At 39.9% G+C, this 19,007-nt stretch overlaps 1 protein-coding gene and 1 pseudogene across 7 annotated transcripts in view; one reads left to right on the top strand and one right to left on the bottom strand.

Annotated features, from left to right (window-relative positions):
* The window catches only part of LIMS1 (LIM zinc finger domain containing 1), a 148,387-nt gene extending 129,380 nt beyond the window's left edge, over positions 1-19,007 (top strand). For 5 of the 6 annotated variants that reach the window (XM_025353815.1, XM_025353817.1, XM_025353816.1 and 2 more), the window contains exons 3-10: positions 4,707-4,773; positions 6,251-6,371; positions 6,808-6,957; positions 9,076-9,226; positions 9,805-9,897; positions 11,197-11,245; positions 14,367-14,442; positions 17,536-19,007. In XM_025353815.1, coding sequence (XP_025209600.1) covers positions 4,707-4,773; positions 6,251-6,371; positions 6,808-6,957; positions 9,076-9,226; positions 9,805-9,897; positions 11,197-11,245; positions 14,367-14,442; positions 17,536-17,650 — 822 coding nt within the window. In that variant the 3' untranslated portion in view covers positions 17,651-19,007. Of the gene's footprint in view, positions 1-4,706; positions 4,774-6,250; positions 6,372-6,807; positions 6,958-9,075; positions 9,227-9,804; positions 9,898-11,196; positions 11,246-14,366; positions 14,443-14,637; positions 14,830-17,535 lie in introns of all 6 variants that reach the window. The other variant, XM_025353812.1, reaches the window with a different exon arrangement.
* LOC112604631 lies at positions 12,739-13,195 on the bottom strand (annotated as a pseudogene). The gene has a single exon (XR_003115259.1). The product of XR_003115259.1 is annotated as a 60S ribosomal protein L31 pseudogene (transcript).

Below are 19,007 nucleotides of genomic sequence, written 5' to 3'. Positions count from 1 at the left end.
GGAGATAGCCTCAGATCCCACAGATTGAGGGGTCAGCCACAGGACTGTCTTCTCCTTCTGATGCCAATTGAAAGCCCCAGATTGCTTTCTCTGTACTTCTGGCTGACATGCTCTGTAAATTGGGGATCCCACAGCCCCCTCTTCTGGTTCTGTTAATTTGCTAGAGCAACTCATAGAGCTCAGGGAAACACGTTTACTGGTTTATTATTAGTATTTTGTTTGTTTGTTTGTTTGTTTTGAGACAAGGCCAAGCTCTGTCGCCTAAACTGGAGTGCAGTGGAACAATCACAGTTCACTGCAGCCTCCATCTCGTGGACTCAAGCAGTCTTCCTGCCTCCGCCTTCCCAGTAGCTGGGACTATAGGCACATGCTACCATGCCTGGCTTTACCAGTTTATTATAAACAATATTACCAGCCAGGCACGGTGGAGCACACCTGTAATCCTAGCACTTTGACAGACTCAGGTGGGAGGATTGCTTGAAGCCAGGAGTTCAAGAGCAGCCTGGACAACATAGTGAGATCCCGTCTCTACAAAAAATAACAAAATTAGCCAGGCATGATGACACACACAGTCGCAGCTACTTGGGAGGCTGAGGTGGGAAGATCATTTGAGCCCAGGAGTTGGAGGCTACAGTGAGCTATACTCATGCCACTGCACTCCAGCCTGAAAAACAGGGCAAGACCCTGTTTCTGAAAAAAAAATAATAATAATACATAAAAATAAATTTTAAAAAAGGATATTACAAAGGATACAGATGAAGAGATACATAAGGTGACGTATATGGGGGAAGGTGGTCAGAGCCTCCGCACCTTGTCTGGCTCTACCACCCTCTGGGAAACTGCACTGTGTTCAGCTGTCCAGAAGCTGTCTGCACCCTGTCCTTTCACATGTTTACGGAGGCTTCATTATGTAGGCGTGATTAATTAAACACTTGGCCATCGTGATCAACTTAACCTTCAGCTCCTCTCTGCCTTCCCTGAAGGCTGGAGGGTGGGGCTGAAAACCCCAACCATCTAATTCTGCCTTGGTCTTTCTGGTAACCCAGTCCCATCCTGAATCTACCCAGGGGCTGCCAGTCATGAGTCACCTCATTAACATATAAAAAGACATCACTTTTAAGATTCCAAGGATTTTAGGAGTTCTATGCCAAGAAACTGGGAGGAAGACCAAATATGTATTTCACAATGTCCCAGTGAGGGCATGCCATGAGCTAGAACAAACAGACCAAAGCATTATCGCTTTTTGACTCTTGGGAGGCCCTGAAAGGTTAAGCAACTTGAATGAGTCTTTCAGTCAGATCTTGAACGCAGGCAGTCTGGATCCATGGTCAGTGTTCTTGACTCCTACCTGTCTTGTTAAAAGGTGTTTCCAAATTACAGCTAATCCTAATTTTATTTTATCTTAGCCAGGGATTATATTTTCAACCTTCCAAAACATATATATATATATATATTTATATATATATATATACACCTTCTAAAATATATATATATGTTAACTGCTGGGCTACTTTTTTGTGTTTTTATGCAATATGCATCTTTCTCTTTCATTTAATACAGAATAAAAGTTGATCATTTCTAACTAAATTAATGGAGTTATTTCTGAGTTTTTATACAGTTGTCTTATGGTGTCCACAGAGGACTGGTTCCAGGACACCCCCTCCACCCCACTCCCACCTCACCCTCAGAGTTTACCAAAATCTTCGAACGCTCAAGTCCCTGATATAAAATGGTGTACTTATTTGCATATAACCTATGCACATCCTCCTTATACTTTTCATTACCTCTAGATTACTTATAATAGCTAATGAAATGTAAATGCTCTGTAAATAGTTGTTATACTGTGTTTTTAAATTTGTCTTATTTTTATTTTTCTAGTGGTATTTTTTATTGTTTGGGGTTTTTCCCTCCACATATTTTTTTATCCTTGGTTAATTGAATCCAAGGATGCAGACCCAGCAGATACAGAAGGCTGTTTTGTGGTCATTTTGTTTTTTTGTTTGTTTGTTTCTAACTGACGTAATAATTACACATATGAGGCACAGTGTGATGTTTCAATACATGTATACATTGTGTAAAAATCAAATCAGGGTATTTAACATATCCATCACCTCGTACATTTATAATTTCTTTGTAATGAGAACATTCAGAATACCCCTTTTCTAGCTATTTTGAAATAGCTATTTTGAAATGCAATATTATTAACCACAGTCACACTACTGTGCAATAGAACACTAGAACTTACTCATCCTAACTGTAACTTTGTACCCATTGATCATCTTCTCCCCATGCTCTCCACTCCATTCTCCCCAGGCTCCGGCAGCCTCTATCTTACTATTTCTATGAAATCAACCTCTTTAGATTCCACATATGAGTGAGATCATGTAGTATTTGTCCTTCAGTGCTTATTTCACTTAATGTGACGTCCTCCAGGTTTATCCATGTCGCCACAGATGACAAGATCTCATTCTTTTGTATGGCCAAAGAGTACTCCACTGGGTATATGTACCATATTTGTTTTATCCATTCATCTGTTGATGGACAGTTAGGTTGCTTCCAAATCTTGGCTATTGTGAATAGTGCTGCAGTAAACATGAGAGTGCAGATATCTCTTCCACGTATTGATTCTATTTCCTTTGGATATATTCCCAGTAGTGAGATTGCTGGATCATATGGTAGTTCCATGAATTACTGCTAAAAGCTAAACATCAGATTTTTATACACATAGATGGCATACATTTATCAGAAATATATCACACTTCATAAATACTTGTACTTTTGACTTCACATTATAATGTAGTATGGCAGAGTATGAGTAATAGCATATCAATTTATTCTCCTCTGTTAATAAACTTTAAAAACCAGATACATTAATCTGGTCAAGGTAGTGTGTGCCTGTAATCCCAGCTACTCAAGAGGCTGATGTGGAAGGATCACTTGAGCCCAAGAGTTCAAGACAAGCCTGAACAACATAGCAAGACCTAGTCTAAAAACAAAAAGATACATTAAATATATGACAGCTTATTAATTTGAATTAAGTGAAAGCTGAACATAGTAGCTCACACCTGTAATCCCAGCACTTTGGGAGGCCAAGGCGGGCGGATCACTTGAGGTCAGGAGTTCAAGATCAGCCTGGCCAACATGGTGAAACCCTGTCTCTATTAAAAATACAAAAATTAGCTGGATGTGGTGGCGGGTGCCTCTAATCCCAGCTACTCAGGAAGCTGAGGCAGGAAAATCGCTTGAACCCAAGAGGCAGAGGTTACAGTGAGCCAAGATTGTACCTCTGCACTCCAGCCTGGGCAACAGAGTGAGACTCTGGGGGGGGAAAAAAAGTTATTTTTCTAGGAGAAAATCTGCTTTGGTTGGTTCAATAGTAAGAACTGACTTTGCCAGTTAAGCTGTGGTAGATATGTTCACTAAATTGGATGAACTAAATCTATAGCCATAATTTGAGGAAATTGAGTTGACAAGTGATACATTAAAAATGGGTATCATTAAAAATGGATTTTGATCATCAAACAGTGTATGACTTTTGACATGTAACTTGTAAGGAGCTCAAAGACTCAAGGGGAGACAGTACTATAACAAGTCTCACGACTTGGTAATGTGAAAAAGGCTTCTTAGCATTTATATATTTTTTTAAAAAAGCAACACCCAAAATAGAAAATAGACCTAGAATTCATGTTGAACCTGAGTCTTCTAGTGGAAAGCCATATTGATGCATGAGATACATGAAATAATTGTAGGAGGAAAGGGCAGCCCTACTCATTTCACTATCACTAAGATATGCTTTTCAAGTAAACAGATAGTATTAAAAAATTAATATGTCTTGCTTGTCCTGTACTAATCATTGTAATGATAATACAGAAGAAAATAAATGTTAACCTTTACAGCCTTATGGATTCAGAAAGCACATTTTAAAATTTCATGGTTTTTGTATATATATATATATTTTTTTTTTTTTAATTGCAGAAAAGTATGGCAGGGCGATCAGTTAAAGACAGGTACAAAAAATATACTCGGATAAAATTGGAGGACATGAAATGGAAACAGTTCAAGAAATGAAAGATGTAAAAATCGCGGCTGTTAAAAGGATTTTTTTTAATGGATTTTGGTCATTTTAAAATGTGCTGGGGCTGAGCATACTGGCTAACGCCTGTGGTCCCAGTGCTTTGAGAGGCTGAGGTAGGAGGATTGCTTTGGGCTGGGAGTCCAATAACCAGTCTAGGCAACATAGCAAGATTCCCATTTAAAAAAAATAAATAAATAAAGTACAATGTGCTAGAATATTTGCCCTTTGTAAATATTTAAGGTTACAGTGAGAATTACAGATATCGACCTAAAAAATGTGGGAAGTGAGTTGTATGTATGTGCATATTTTCTGGAGGGAGGGGTGATCCCTAGCTTTCATCAGATTCATTAAAGGCAGGGTATTTGAGCCAGAAAACAATTCAGCGCAGTCAGAGGCCGGGTCACCATCCCTGTAGGTGTACTAGTCACTCTGGCCTCAGCTCATTCCACGTGTCTTTCCTGTACCAACATGCAGATGTATGGATGGTGCGAAAGTGTATCTGCTTTTCTAAATCCCGGTGGAGTTACAAACTCTTAGCTCGGAAACACCTTTCCTGTATATCTCCATCAAATGATTATATTTCTCCTGTGATTATTTCGTGTTTGTAAGTTGGTGGTACCCTCTCTTTCAGTTTGAAGGAAGAAAGTACTGTGAACATGACTTTCAGATGCTCTTTGCCCCATGCTGTCATCAGTGTGGTAAGTTTTACTGCTGAACGTCAAGTAAAAAGTAAGTTTCCGGCCGGGTGCGGTGGCTCACACCTGTAATCCTAGCACTTTGGGAGGCGGAGTGAGGAGGATCACCTGAGGTCAGGAGTTTGACACCAGCCTGGCCAACATGGGGAAACCCCATCTCTACTAAAAATTCAAAAATTAGCTGGACGTGGTGGCAGGTGCCTGTAATCCCAGTTACTCAAGAGGCTGAGGCAGGAGAATCGCTTTAACCCAGGTGGCAGAGGTTGCAGTGAGCCAAGATTGGGCCACTTCACTCCAGCCTGGGCAACAGAGCAAAACTCCATCTTGGGGAAAAAAAAAAATAAGCTTCCAAATTCCTTAAGTCATTTCACACTGGTGAAGTATCGATGGTAAAGATGGTTTTTGGTGCTCATTATGAATAACTGTTGGATACTTCATCACTCCTCTTCCCTATTGTTAATATATAACAAGCTGGAGGAGTATCAAAACCTAGAGAGAATTGATTTTTAAGGACATTTAAGGTAGAGGTATTTTGGGATGAACTAGGACTCCTATCGGGTGGCGATTAGGATTGTTCTTTTCCTGTGTTAACACAACCTTTATCTATCTGCTTTTGGTTTTGCCAGGAAAGAGGTAGGGAAGACATCAGTGAGGTGCTTTTGATGCTTAGGGATGCTTCAGCGTTGCTTGCACGGTGCATAAGCAATGGACTTGCTTGCATGTTGTCCACTTCACTGGTTGCTAATCCCTCTGCTACGTTTCCAGAGATTGAAGGAACTGAGTAGAATGTTCTAAAGGTTTAATGAAAGAATAAATTAAGTATGGGTTATAAGAAACTCTGCTGGAGATTTCAGTTGTCTATGTTGACAATGACAGAAATAACCAAAAGGCATTCAAGACAGCCCAGTACCTCATTTGGAAAGGAAAATTAGATTCAGAGATGAAACAAAACAGCCCAAAAACGTGGCTACTGAATCAAAAACAAAAACTCAGATGAAATAAAAACTTTTTTTCTAATGTGCTTACTCTGGTAGACACATAAATAAAAAGTTCCTCTACTGGCCAGGTGTGGTGGCTCACACCTATAATCCTAGCACTTTGGGAGGCCAAGGCGGGAGGATAACCTGAGGTCGGGAATTCGAGACCAGCCTGACCAACATGGAGAAACCCCATCTCTACTGAAAATACAAAATTAGCCAGGCGTGGTGGCGCATGCCTGTAATCCCAGCTACTTGGAAGGCTGAGGCAGGAGAATCGTTTGAACCCAGGAGGTGGAGGTTGCAATGAGCCAAGATGGCGCCATTACACTCCAGCCTGGACAACAAGGGCGAAACTCTGTCTCAAAAAAAAAAAAAAAAATCCTTTGTTGAGAAAGGCTTAAATGGTTTTTTTCTCACTGTTTTTCCTTAATTGCTCTCTTAGTAAATAAAGTGCCATGCTTGTTATTTAGTAACATCCTTTGTGTGTTGCTTTCCCACAGGTGAATTCATCATTGGCCGAGTTATCAAAGCCATGAATAACAGCTGGCATCCAGAGTGCTTCCGCTGTGACCTCTGCCAGGAAGTTCTGGCGGATATCGGGTTTGTCAAGAATGCTGGGAGGTAGGTGGATTTTCATCCTCATCAGATGTGGGTGAATAATGTGACTGTGACAAGATCACGTGTCTTCTCCACGCGGGATGTAAGGCAGTTCTGTAGGACACCGAATTGAGGGCATGGGAACTCAGACACTGCAGTGTGTTGACTGAGTGCTGCTGCTGGGAGGGGACCCTTGCATTGCTGTGCACAGGGCATAACTGCTCCATGCATGGCTGAACTACCAACGGGGGATGTGCCTAGATGGAGTTTCATGAAAATCAGTCAGATATTAGGGTTGGAACACAATTTTTGTGTAGCTTGATTCTGCTCTGTTAAGCACAGGAGTGATTTTTTTAAGAAATGGTGTGTTTAATTTCTTTTCAGAGATAAGGGAAGCATATTTCTTTTTAACCATTAGAAAGAACCTAAAATTTTAAATGTAAGTTTTGGCTCTGTTTAGACACCTGTGTCGCCCCTGTCATAATCGTGAGAAAGCGAGAGGCCTTGGGAAATATATCTGCCAGAAATGCCATGCTATCATCGACGAGCAGCCTCTGATATTCAAGAACGACCCCTACCATCCAGACCATTTCAACTGTGCCAACTGCGGGTACTGGAATTGTTTCTTTTTTATTACACAAGCAGTGGGAATGAAAGACTACATTTATCTATAGTTCTGTTACTCTAGCAAACCAAATTGTTTTTCTCCAATTTTTAGTCTAGAAAATGTTAAACTATAGAAGAGTTAAGAGAATGATATAATGAAACCTGTATACCCTTAATTTTGTTTCACCAGTTAACATTTTGCCATGCTTGTGTGTATACAGTACATTCTCGTTTCACCCTCGTGTATGTGTGTGCGTGTGCATGTATACACATACCTCTAAAATTTCTCATGACTCTCAGTATACATCTCCTGAGAATAAGGGCATTTTCCTATGGAACCACGATACTATTTTTAATTTTTTTTATTTTTCTCTTGAGACAGGGTCTCGCTCTATTGCCCAGGCTGAAGTGCAGTGGGCAGTCATAGCTCACTGCAGCCACACCCTCCTGGGCTCAAGCAATCCTCCCACCTCAGCCTCCAGAATAGCTGGGACCACAGGCACACGCCACCCTTTTTTAATTTTTTGTAGAGATGGAGTCTTGCTGTGTTGCCCAGGCTGGTCTCAAACTCCTGGGCTCAAGCAGTGCACCCATCTAGGCCTCCCAAAGTGCTGGGATTATAGGCATGAGCCACTGCACCTGGTCAGAACCACAATACTCTTATTGTGCCTGAGAAACTTAGCAATAACTGGCCAGGCGTGGTGGCTCACGCCTGTAATCCCAGCACTTTGGGAGGCCAAGGCAGGTAGATCACGAGGTCACGAGATCAAGATCATCCTGGCTAGCACAGGGAAACCCCATCTCTACTAAAAATACAAAGATTAGCCGGGCATGGTGGCGGGCACCTGTAGTCCCAGCTACTCGGGAGGCTGGGGCAGGAGAATGGTGTGAACCCGGGAGGCGGAGCTTGCAGTGAGCCAAGATCGCACCACTGCACTTCAGCCTGGATGACAGAGCAAGACTCCGTCTCATTTAAAAAAAGTGAAAAAAAAGAAAACAGTTTGGTCGTATAAGTTCAGCCATCTCATCTTTTATGATTGAATTATCAGTTTGTGCCTTACCTCATTTTCTTACCTATCCTTCCTCTTGGGGGATTCTCCTCTGTCCACTTTTCATTAGCATCTCTCCTAGAGAATTACACAAAAGGGGTGAAATTCAAACAAATCCATTTGACTAATTGGGACCATCTCTGACCAAATGTTTATTGATGCAGGAGACTGAAAATAATATTTAATTTGAGTATTTGGAGAAGGAAATTCTGGGAATTTTATTGTTTATGAAAATAAACCTGTTAACCTATAACTCTTTTCAACAGCTTGTGACAATTTAAATATGTTAGTAAATGGAACTAGTCTCCCAACTTCTCAGTTTGCTTGGAAAGGTCATGTCTTAGTCTATTTTATGCGCCTATAACAGAATACCACAAACTGGGTAATTTGTAACCAGCAGAAATGTATTTGGCTCATGGTTCTGGAGGCTGGAAAGTCCAAGATCAAGGGGCTGGCATCTGGTGAGGACCTTCTTCTGCATCAAAACATAGCAGAGGGCATCACATGGTGGGGAAGAGAAGAGGGGGGAAGTAAGAGAAGGAAGGAGGCTGAACTCGTCCTTTTATAAGGAACCCACCCCCTCAATAACAGCATTAATCCATCCGTGAGGTCAGAGCCTTCATGATCTAATCACCCCTTAGAGGTCTTACTTCCCAACACCTGCACTGGGAATCATGAACTTTGGAGGGCACAGTCACACCATAGCAGGTAGTATTACTGAGTCTACCCTCAGCACTGTGATTATTCCCTGTAGCTTTTAAAGGAAGGCAAATGGACTAAAATGTCATGTGATAATATAAGAGGGAAATGATGAATATGCCTGGTGTGTTGATGTGTATCTGACCTAGTCTTGCATCTTATCCTTTTAAGATACAGATTTTTTGGTAGGAGTCTGAAACCTGTTCGGGCCTATTAATTCAGGTTGCTCTGATCACCTCTAAAGGGGGAAAAAGAAGTTTGCAGGGATCGTCATAGTAATGTCTTTAAAAACCTGAAAAGTGTGCTAGCCCCATCGGTTGGTCATTTTTCTCTCTTAGTATTAGTATTAAGCTGGCTGTCTTTCTCACGGACAGGAAGGAACTGACTGCCGATGCACGGGAGCTGAAAGGGGAGCTGTACTGCCTGCCATGCCATGATAAAATGGGGGTCCCCATCTGTGGCGCTTGCCGACGGCCCATTGAAGGGCGCGTGGTGAACGCCATGGGCAAGCAGTGGCATGTGGAGGTGAGTTCTGAATGGCAAAGGGCAACCAGTTCTTTCAAATCTCCATGATTAAGGTGTAACCAGTACTTTCAAATCTTCATGATTCAGGGGTAACTAGTACTTTCAAATCTCTGTGATTCAGGTGTCCTGGCAAGATTAGGAGAGTCTAAAGATTAAACATGGACATTTTAAAGACAATTGACTTTGCTGACAGTTAAGAATATAGAATGTACACTGCTTTTGTGAATGTCTCAGTAATCATACAGGATGTGCAGTTTTGCTCCTAAAGCCTTCTTGAAGCAGGAAGTGCCACGGTCTATATCCAGCAGCAGCTCGTCCTTTATAGGTGCTACTGAGATGCTCACCTCTGTTCTCTTTTTGGGCTATTGTAATAGGCTATGTCTTAAAGTAACCTTTAAAGACAGACACCTGAATTAAAACTGCGAAAGTATTATATTATGAGGCCACTTATGGCCAAATGAAATGACTGTCTCAAACTTTCATTCATCTTCTCTGAAAATAGGTTAACTTTGGGGTTTCCTTTATTAGATATAAAATATGGCAATTCAAAAATGACCTGTAGCAGTTTTTCTTTCCAGCATTTTGTGTGTGCCAAGTGTGAGAAACCCTTTCTTGGACATCGCCATTATGAGAGGAAAGGCCTGGCGTATTGTGAAACCCACTATAACCAGGTATTGACCTTAGTCACTGGGTGCCAGATAGACTTTTATGAACCTAAGCTTATCAGTAGTTTAACTACAAGTAAATCTCTTGGAAGATGTACATTGTTCAGTAGAAATTTGTTTTTAACTTTGTATTTGGGAAATAATTTCAGACTCAGAAGCTAACTATAAAATGGAAAATACAAAGAATACCTGTATGCCTTTCATTCAAGTCCACAGTTCGCTTTATCGTTTCCCGCGCTCGGTCTTCCTGTGTAAAACACGTACTTACGTAAATATTATATACAAGTATGCTGGCCGTTTCTAAAGCATTTGCCAATAAGTTCATCATACTCCTTTACCCCTAGATACTTCAGTGTATATTTCCCAAGAATATGGGACTCTCTAACATAATCGTAGTTATCAATATTGATACCATACTTTAACCCATTTATTCCAATTTTGTTGCTTGAGTCAGTAACATCCTCACAGCACTTTTTCCACTCCCAGACTGGACCCAGCCTGGGGTTGTGATGTTTCTTTAGCCTTCTTAAATCTGGAACATTTCCAGAGCCTTTTCAAATTTTTGATGACATTGACATTTTGGAGGGGTGCAGAGGGCCCCTACCCCCTTTTAATAGACTACTTTCCACTTGGGTTCACCTGCTGCTTCTCTGTGCTTAGATGAGGTTATACACAGCAGGTTGCAGCCCCATAACGGTGGCAGGCATCCTCTCAGAACCTTGTCTCTGGAGCACTTTATGCCTCTCCTGCCACTGGTGATCTCCCAGGCATGGTGCTGGCCGATAACATCACTATGAATTACAATTTCCTTCCCTCTTTTGTAAGAAAGAAGCAATCTGTGGGCATTCATTTTATGACCATGGAAATGTCCTGTTCCTCATCAACCTGCCCTAGATTTAGCACCCCTTGATGATTCTTGTCTCTGTGCCAGCTGCAAACGACAGTTCTCCAGCCCCACATCCTCCACCTATAGTCTCCACCTCAGGGCTCTGCCTGAGCAACAGCCCACCTCCTCTCCCATCTATAGGTTTATTCATTTATCTGTTTCTTATCCATATGGACTCACAGATTTCTGTATTTTGCATTACTTATTTGGGTGTTCAAACTGTCATCTGGAAAGTTTTTTTTTAAATTAATGACAGTGAATTACTTTCATTGTAAGAAGTAAAAACTTGTCAAAGAACTTTTACTAATTTTCTCTAGTAGTGATAAATTCTCAATTTAGATAACCAGCTATTTTGAAATGTTCAGTGTTCTAGAATATTTCACACATCTTGAACTTTGACCACCTTTTTGTATTTTCAGCTATTTGGTGATGTTTGCTTCCACTGCAATCGTGTTATAGAAGGTGATGGTAAGTATCTGTGTGAGTTTTAGATTCGTACCACTTTGACACAAAAACACTAGGGTAATGTGGAAATTCAGGTTGGTGATTGCTATTGTTTGGAATGTGATCATTATCAGTTGCTTTTTCTCTTTCTTTGGCATATTTCCCAAGTAATCTTTTGTAGCAGTAAGATGATAGTATCAAAGAGTTTGATTTGTTACTGATTTATGATACTACTTCCGGTCACTACCACAGTGTTGTATGCCAGCAATCATGGGAACTGTCCCTGGTGGACCCTAAGACTAGTTTCTGTGTCCAGTTTCAGGAAACTCTACAACAACGTTTATTAGGAACGGTTTCATCTGCTATTGTAGTTAGGAAGAGGCACTTTAACCTCCATATACTAAAACCTGGCAGTTATCAGCAAGCATATCTAGGACTTACCACCCTTTGGTAATGTACTTTGGTAATTAGGCTGGGCTGATTGATTGGAACAGAAAGGAAGCAGCTGTGTTTGCTAACAGTCGCTAACACAATTCTGCCAGAGACTTCCTGGCAAAGTTTTGAACAATCCTGTTTTCAGCATGATTCATGGCTCCCTGCAGACATCACCTAATTCAGGAAATACTTTTGAAACACTGTTCATGTGCAGTTTGTGAAAACAACCCAGGAAAACAATCTTTAGTGCCACTGAAAATAAAACTTACCTCCCTCCTCTGTGAAACAGACGCCAGGTGAAAGAAGCTGCAAAGGAAGCTGTCTTGTTACCAGCTCTGGAAAAAAGACTCCTACAGGGGCAAATAAGTTAATGTCTGGATTTTTGAAAATTATATACCTAGTTCATATTTCCGTGTTGGGCCAACAGCAGTAGGGACAGAAACAGCAAGCTCACCTAAACAACATGAGGCATGGACAGTCGCCACATGTGCCCAGGTCTAGGGGGCACAGTTGCTGGTGTAAGACATGGCACACATTTATAACTTCACAGGATACTTAAGGACAGGGAAAGATTAAAGTCAGCCCTCCGTATCCAACAGCTGGATGCAAACATCCGTGGATTCAGCCAACTATGAATCAAAAATATTTAGAGAAAAATAACAATATAACAATACAAATAATACAGTATAATGACTATTTACATATCATTTGCATTGTACTAGGCATTGTAATTAATCTAGAGATAATCTAAACTATACGAGACAGGACCAGGAGCAGTGGCTCACGCCTGTAATTCCAACACTTTGGGAGGCTGAGGCGGGCAGATCACCTGAGGTCAGGAGTTCAAGACCAGTCTGGCCAACATGGTGAAACCCCGTCTCTACTAAAAATACAAAATATTAGCCGGGTGTGGTGGTGCATGCCTATAATCCCAGCTACTCGGGAGGCAGAGGCAGGAGAATCACTTGAGGTTGCCGTGAGCCAAGATCACACCATTGCACTCCAGCCTGGGCAACAAGAGCGAAACTTCGTCTCAGAAAAAAAAAAAAAAGTATACAAGACAATGTACATAGGCTATATACATTTTATTTTATTTTATTTTATTTTTCAATTTTATAACTTTATTTGTTGTATTTGATGATCAGCAATTAGTTCTCATCCACATTGACTGTAGATTTTTGAAAGTGGTAACAGGTACATAGGTAACCAAAGTATAGAGCTTATTTGGTGAATCTTCATCCTCATTACGTTTTCTGGACAGCTGCACACGGATTCGGTATGGGACATTCCTTATTCCTTTGGCCCAGACAGCTTTGTTGAGCCTGGTATCAATGCGCACATCTGGAGTTCCCGTCTCCTTCATGGCAAATTTCCGAATCTCTTTGAGTGCCCAAGGGGCACACTTCTGGAAGCCCACTCCATGGATGCGCTTGTGAATGTTGATGGTGTATTCTCGGGTCACCACCTCGTTGATGGCAGAACGGCCCTTTTTCTTCTCGCCACCCTTCTTTGCGGGAGCCATTCTGCCGAGTCCAAGCTGGAAAGCTGCTATATGCATTTTATATCAGGGACTTGAGCATCTGAGATTTTGGTATCCTCAGGGCATCCTAGAAACAGCATCCTGCACATACTGAGCAACAACTGTATACATAAAGGTTGAGGGCCAGGTGTGGTGGCTTACACCTGTAATCCCAGCACTTAAGGAGGCCAAGGCAGAAGAATTTCTTGGGGCCAGGCGTTCAAGAACAGCCTGGGCAACATAGCAAGACCTCCATCTCTACAAAATAAAAATAAAAAATTAGCCAGATATGGTGGCACACACCTGTGGTCCCAGCTACACAGGAGGATGAGATGAGAAGACTGCCTGAGCCCAGGAGTTCGAGCTGTGATCACACCACTGCAGTACAGCCTGGGCAACAGAGCGAGACCCTGTCTGAAAAACAAAAGAAAAGAAGCTCTCAAGAAAGAGGTTCTTGGCTGGGCATGGTGGCTCATGCCTGTAATCTCAGCATTTTGGGAGACTGAGGCAGGGAGATTGCTTGAGCCCAGGAGTTCAAGACCGGCCTGGGAAACGTGGCAAAACTGTGTTTCTACAAAAAATACAAAAATTAGCCAGGTATAAGCCGGGCACAGTGGCTCACACCTGTAGTCCCAGCACTTTGGGAGGCCAAGACGGGCGGATCACAAAGTCAAGAGATCGAGACCATCCTGGCCAACATGGTGAAATCCTGTCTCTACTAAAAATACAAAAATTAGCTGGTCATGGTGGCGCACGCCTGTAGTCCCAGCTACTCAAGAAAATGAGGCAGGAGAATCACTTGAACCCAGGAGGCGGAGGTTGCAGTGAGCCACGATTGCGTCACTGTACTCCAGCCTGGCAACAGAGCAACAGTCCGTATCAAAAAAAAAATTAGCCAGGTTTAGTGGCGTGCACCTGTAGTCTCAGCTAGTCAGGAGGCTGAGGTGGGAGGATCACTTGAGCCTGGGAGGTTGGGGCTACAGTGAGCCATGATTGTGCCACTGTACTCCAGCCTGGGCAATAGAGCAAGACCCTGTCTCATTTTTTTTTTTTTTTAAAAAGGTTATTGAGAACCTCCACCAAGTGCCACAGACACAGTCGTAGTTCTGTTTTAGAGTTGAAATTCTGAGCTGCCCTGCTCCCCATAAGGATGTGTTTCCATGTGACCAGATCTCTTTCCTCTTTCTCTAGTGGTCTCTGCTCTTAATAAGGCCTGGTGTGTGAACTGCTTTGCCTGTTCTACCTGCAACACTAAGTTAACACTCAAGTAAGTCTACGGTTTTGTCCAGTGTGAATCCTAAGACTGAAAACTTTGGGGTGACACTTAAAAAAATCCTAGAATTTGGAAAAAGAATTATTTGATTTCTTATTTCCTCTTTCTGTTCAGGCCTTCTGAAAGTAAAGGTTCTTCCTTTAATTGTTCCCTGTTCTTTCTTCTATTCCTTCTTTGTCCTACTCAAAGGGATAAGTTTGTTGAAATTGACCTAAAGCCAGTCTGCAAACACTGTTATGAGAAAATGCCAGAAGAATTTAAGAGGCGACTTGCCAAACGGGAGAGAGAAGCAAAGGATAAGGACAAGCAGAAAAAGAAAAAGCCAGTCTGTCTGTAAACTTTTCTATCGCTCTGTCATCATTTTCGCTACTTTCTCCTTTGGTTAGTTCTTTGGAATATGTTTGTGTTCTGTTTCTGTCTTTTGCTTTCTTCCCCCCTCATCACAACTTTTGGGCATGTATTTGTAGTCATCAGAGATTGAAATACAAGTATTTGTCCTGTGTAGAACTGGCCTTTTGCATAATTGCTAAAATTACAAAGATTAAATGAATACGCTCCATACTTAATACAAGTTTGTGGTCATGTATTTCACTTACTCTGTAGAGTCACTCACCTCATTTTTTAAATACCATATGGTGTACATTTCTTTCCTTTTTTTTAATGGATTCAAAGGGGAGAATTCTAATCTGTTAATAGAACCTGGAAAAAGTTTTAAAGGATTTTTGTCTGATAACTGTAGCTTTTAAAACCCTGGTTTTTAGTTTCCTTGCCAAAATCATTTAATTGATAAATTATAAGTGGTGTTTGATATTTTTAAAAATGCATATATTCTAAGTTATGTATTAAATTATTTCAGCATGGCCAGGCATGGTGGCTCATGCCTATAATCCCAGCACTTTGGGAAGCCAGAGCGGAAGGATTGCTTGAGCCCAGGATTTTGAGACCAGCCTGGACAACATGCCTAGACCCCATCCGTAAAAAAAAAAAAAAAAAACATTAGGCAGGTGTGGTGGCCCATACCTATAGTCCCAGCTACTCAGGAGGCTGAGGTTGCAGTGAGCCATGACTATGCCACCACACTCCAGCTTGGGCTGTGACAGAGTGAGACTCTTGTCTCAAAAAAAAAAAAAAAAAAAACTCTTACAACATGTTTCATATCTAAGCAAAGTCTATCTGATTTACATAAGACCTCTTCTATGATGTTTGAATATGCATTGATACAATACCCATATGCTATTGTTTATGAATTCATGTCCTCAGTGTCTTCAAACTCTTTTTTTATTCGTGATTTTTATGAGAAGTATTTCAATCTTTGAAATTCTCTTGAATTACTAGCATGATTGTTCCAGTTTTCCCTCATAGTTACCATTGTGTTTGGAGCTCTAAAAATATTTTGTTTCAGTTTACATGTTTCCTTCTATAAAGAGGAATTAAATGTAAATGTAAGATTAAAACAATGAGGCAGGGCATGGTGGCTCACGCCTGTGATGCCAGCACTTTGAGAGGCCGAGGCAGCAGATCACTTGAGACCAGCCTGGGCAACATGGTGAAACCCCATCTCTACTAAAAATACAAAAAAATTAGCCAGGCATGGTGGCGGGCACCGGTAATCCCAGCTACTCATGAGGCTGAGACAAGAGGATCGCTTGAACCTGAGAGGCAGAGGTTGCAGTGAGCCAAGATCGTGCCACTGTATTCCATCCTGGGCAACAGAGTGAAACTCCGTCTCAAAAAAAAAAAAGATTCAAACAGTGGAAAGCTTGCTAAGGTAGTCTCTCTGAAAACAGGAATAATGTTTTTTCTTTTGTCACAAAAATGGCAGTTTTAATAGCTTTTGCTCTAAGAAGACCTTGGGAGAAAAGCCGTAAAATAATTCCCAGTGTGGTGTTTTAAAATAGAAGATTTTTCATTTTAAATGTGTGTTTAGGAATTTCCTTTGTTACTAACATTGTCCTTTAAAATGATCTTGAAGCAAAGTCTAGTTTAATGTTTAAATGCAGTAAAAAATATCAGTAGGTTTTATCATTTTTGTCATAGATAGCAATATATCACTAGATTTATTTCACAAATGCTACCTGAATATGATTTCACGGACAATGAACAAGTTATCAAGTTGTATATTTACTCAATTCAAAATTAAACACTCTGGATTTCAACAGTAATATGCTCCTGTAATTACCTGTTGGAAATACATTACAGATGGTCAGCAGGCTATCTGAAAAGTTGTCTTCTCCTGGACCATTTTAAAAATAAATTGATATGTATTGCCCTAGCTTTTCAAAAGAATAGTTGAGTTCTTCAAATAGCTACCATTTACAATACAACCACAGGTGATTTGGTTACATTTATGTTAAGAGTGATTGAAAACTTTCTTCCAACCTTTCTGTCAGATAACCAAAATAACCCCTTATAATTTAAAATTAGTTAAACCTCATGGCTACCTAATTTAAAGTACTAATTAAGATCATGTTGCCTCCAATAAAGAAATCATTCACATTATAAAAATATGATTCTTTCCTTTAGATAAATTTATCTTTAAGGTATTCCCAAGATATTTTAAAATGTGATTACCATCCTGGGCAATACAGCAGGACCCTGTGTCTCCAAAAAAAATTTTTTTTAAGTTAGCCAGGCATAGTAGTATGCACTTGTGTCCCAGCCATTCAGGAGGCTGAGGTGGGAGAATAACTTGAGTCCGGGAGTTAGAGGCTGTAGTGAGCTGTGATCACCACTGCACTCCAGCCTGGGTGACAGTTGAGGCTCTGTTTCCAAAAAAAAAAGTGATTGACTGTACTTAAGTAAATTATATATGTAATCTACAGTCTGTGTTACACAGGTGGATGTATAGAACCAATTTATAAGGACTTTTTTTTCAAATGATACTAAATTTATATATATATATATATATATATATATCTCACAATGAGAATTGAGGTTAGAATTATGGTTTTTTACTAACATGAATATAGATATCATCACCTAGTTGCCTTCGTTTAGTTCAGTACAATTACTTCACATTATTTATATATCTGTGTTGAATATGTTTCCACTAATTTCTTTTTTTTTTTTTATAATTATTATCTTTAGGAATAAGTTTGTGGAGTTTGACATGAAGCCAGTCTGTAAGAAGTGCTATGAGAAATTTCCACTGGAGCTGAAGAAAAGACTTAAGAAACTAGCCGAGACCTTAGGAAGGAAATAAGTTCCTTTATTTTTTCTTTTCTATGCAAGATAAGAGATTACCAACATACTTGTCTTGATCTACCCATATTTAAAGCTATATCTCAAAGCAGTTGAGCGAGAAAAGGACCTATATGAATGGTTTTATGCCGTTTTTTAATTAAAAAAGAAAAATTCATATAATCGTGTTTAAAACACAGATGAAGTCAGTATTCACCTTTGTTAACCCTTATCCATTTGTTGACATGTAGATTGTTTACAAAAAAAAACACATGGTTAAATGTTAAATTTTAATTAGGGCCCCCCAAAATTAAATATAACTTTTTAAAATGAAAGGAGTCACCTTCTACATGACTCAGGTGAAAACACAGTATAAACATTCATTTACTTTGTATTCAAAAGAAAATTCCAACTGCTGTTGGGGAAGGACACAGAAAAAATAACCACCCAAGAAAAACAAAAACAAGAAAAATGAATCTTATACGATCTTAGTATATTTAGCAAACGAGTAGCTATAAAGTGAATATACCCATTACTAAGACAAAAAACAAGTGTAATTCAGAACTACTTGATTTGTTTTTTAGTTAAATGCAATAATTATTATGCTTAGTTTTATAACCTGCTCTCCTTGTGAATTCTTCCTTCGAATGATTATGTAACACAGTAGGAATAGCTAGCTAGTAGGATGTCTTTTAAATTTTTGTGCAAAAAAATTTATACCAGGCATTTGAAAATATACTTTACAATATTGGAAAATGAAGTATTTTTAATGTATTACAGCAATTATGTTTCTAAGCTTAATGTTAAGCATGTAATCTTAGAATAGGACATGAAATTAAATTGTATGTAGCTTGGAATGTCTTGCTTCAGAAAAGTGAATGTGTATGTCCGTCATATTGCCTTTATAACCATGCTGATATCTATGCTTTATACATATTCAAACTTGCCTTGCCTTAAAAAAATACATACTGCATACTTAAATCAGGAATTGTAGCCATCTCACAGAATACCAACTAAAACTAAGTGCATTGAGATCTGAGATTGGTAAACCCAGATTCATTTACCACAGCTATAATGAAGTTTTTAAAAACTCTCTTCTCCTTTTTTGGGGGAAATCCATTCTTAATTTCTGTCATCTTAGAAGAAAGTGATGTTGATAGGTGTTTCAGATTTTCCGTTTCAAATCTTATAATTAATTGGATTTATTTACTACAAGTAGGAGGTATAAATGACACTCTTAAATTGGAAGGAGGAGTGTTTTAGTGTCTGTTTTAGGTCAAAATGAGTGCTTCTACTTTTATCAAAAGTTTTATCCTGAAGTTTCAGGACCACTCTTCCTTAATAAACTTGTTAATGTAAAGCGAGCTTTATGAACATTT

The sequence above is a fragment of the Theropithecus gelada genome, chromosome 13 (genome assembly GCF_003255815.1).
Source record: "Theropithecus gelada isolate Dixy chromosome 13, Tgel_1.0, whole genome shotgun sequence".
Classification (NCBI taxonomy): domain Eukaryota; kingdom Metazoa; phylum Chordata; class Mammalia; order Primates; family Cercopithecidae; genus Theropithecus; species Theropithecus gelada.
The sequence above is the reverse complement of the archived record's forward strand: the minus strand, read 5'-3'. Positions and strand labels throughout refer to the sequence as shown.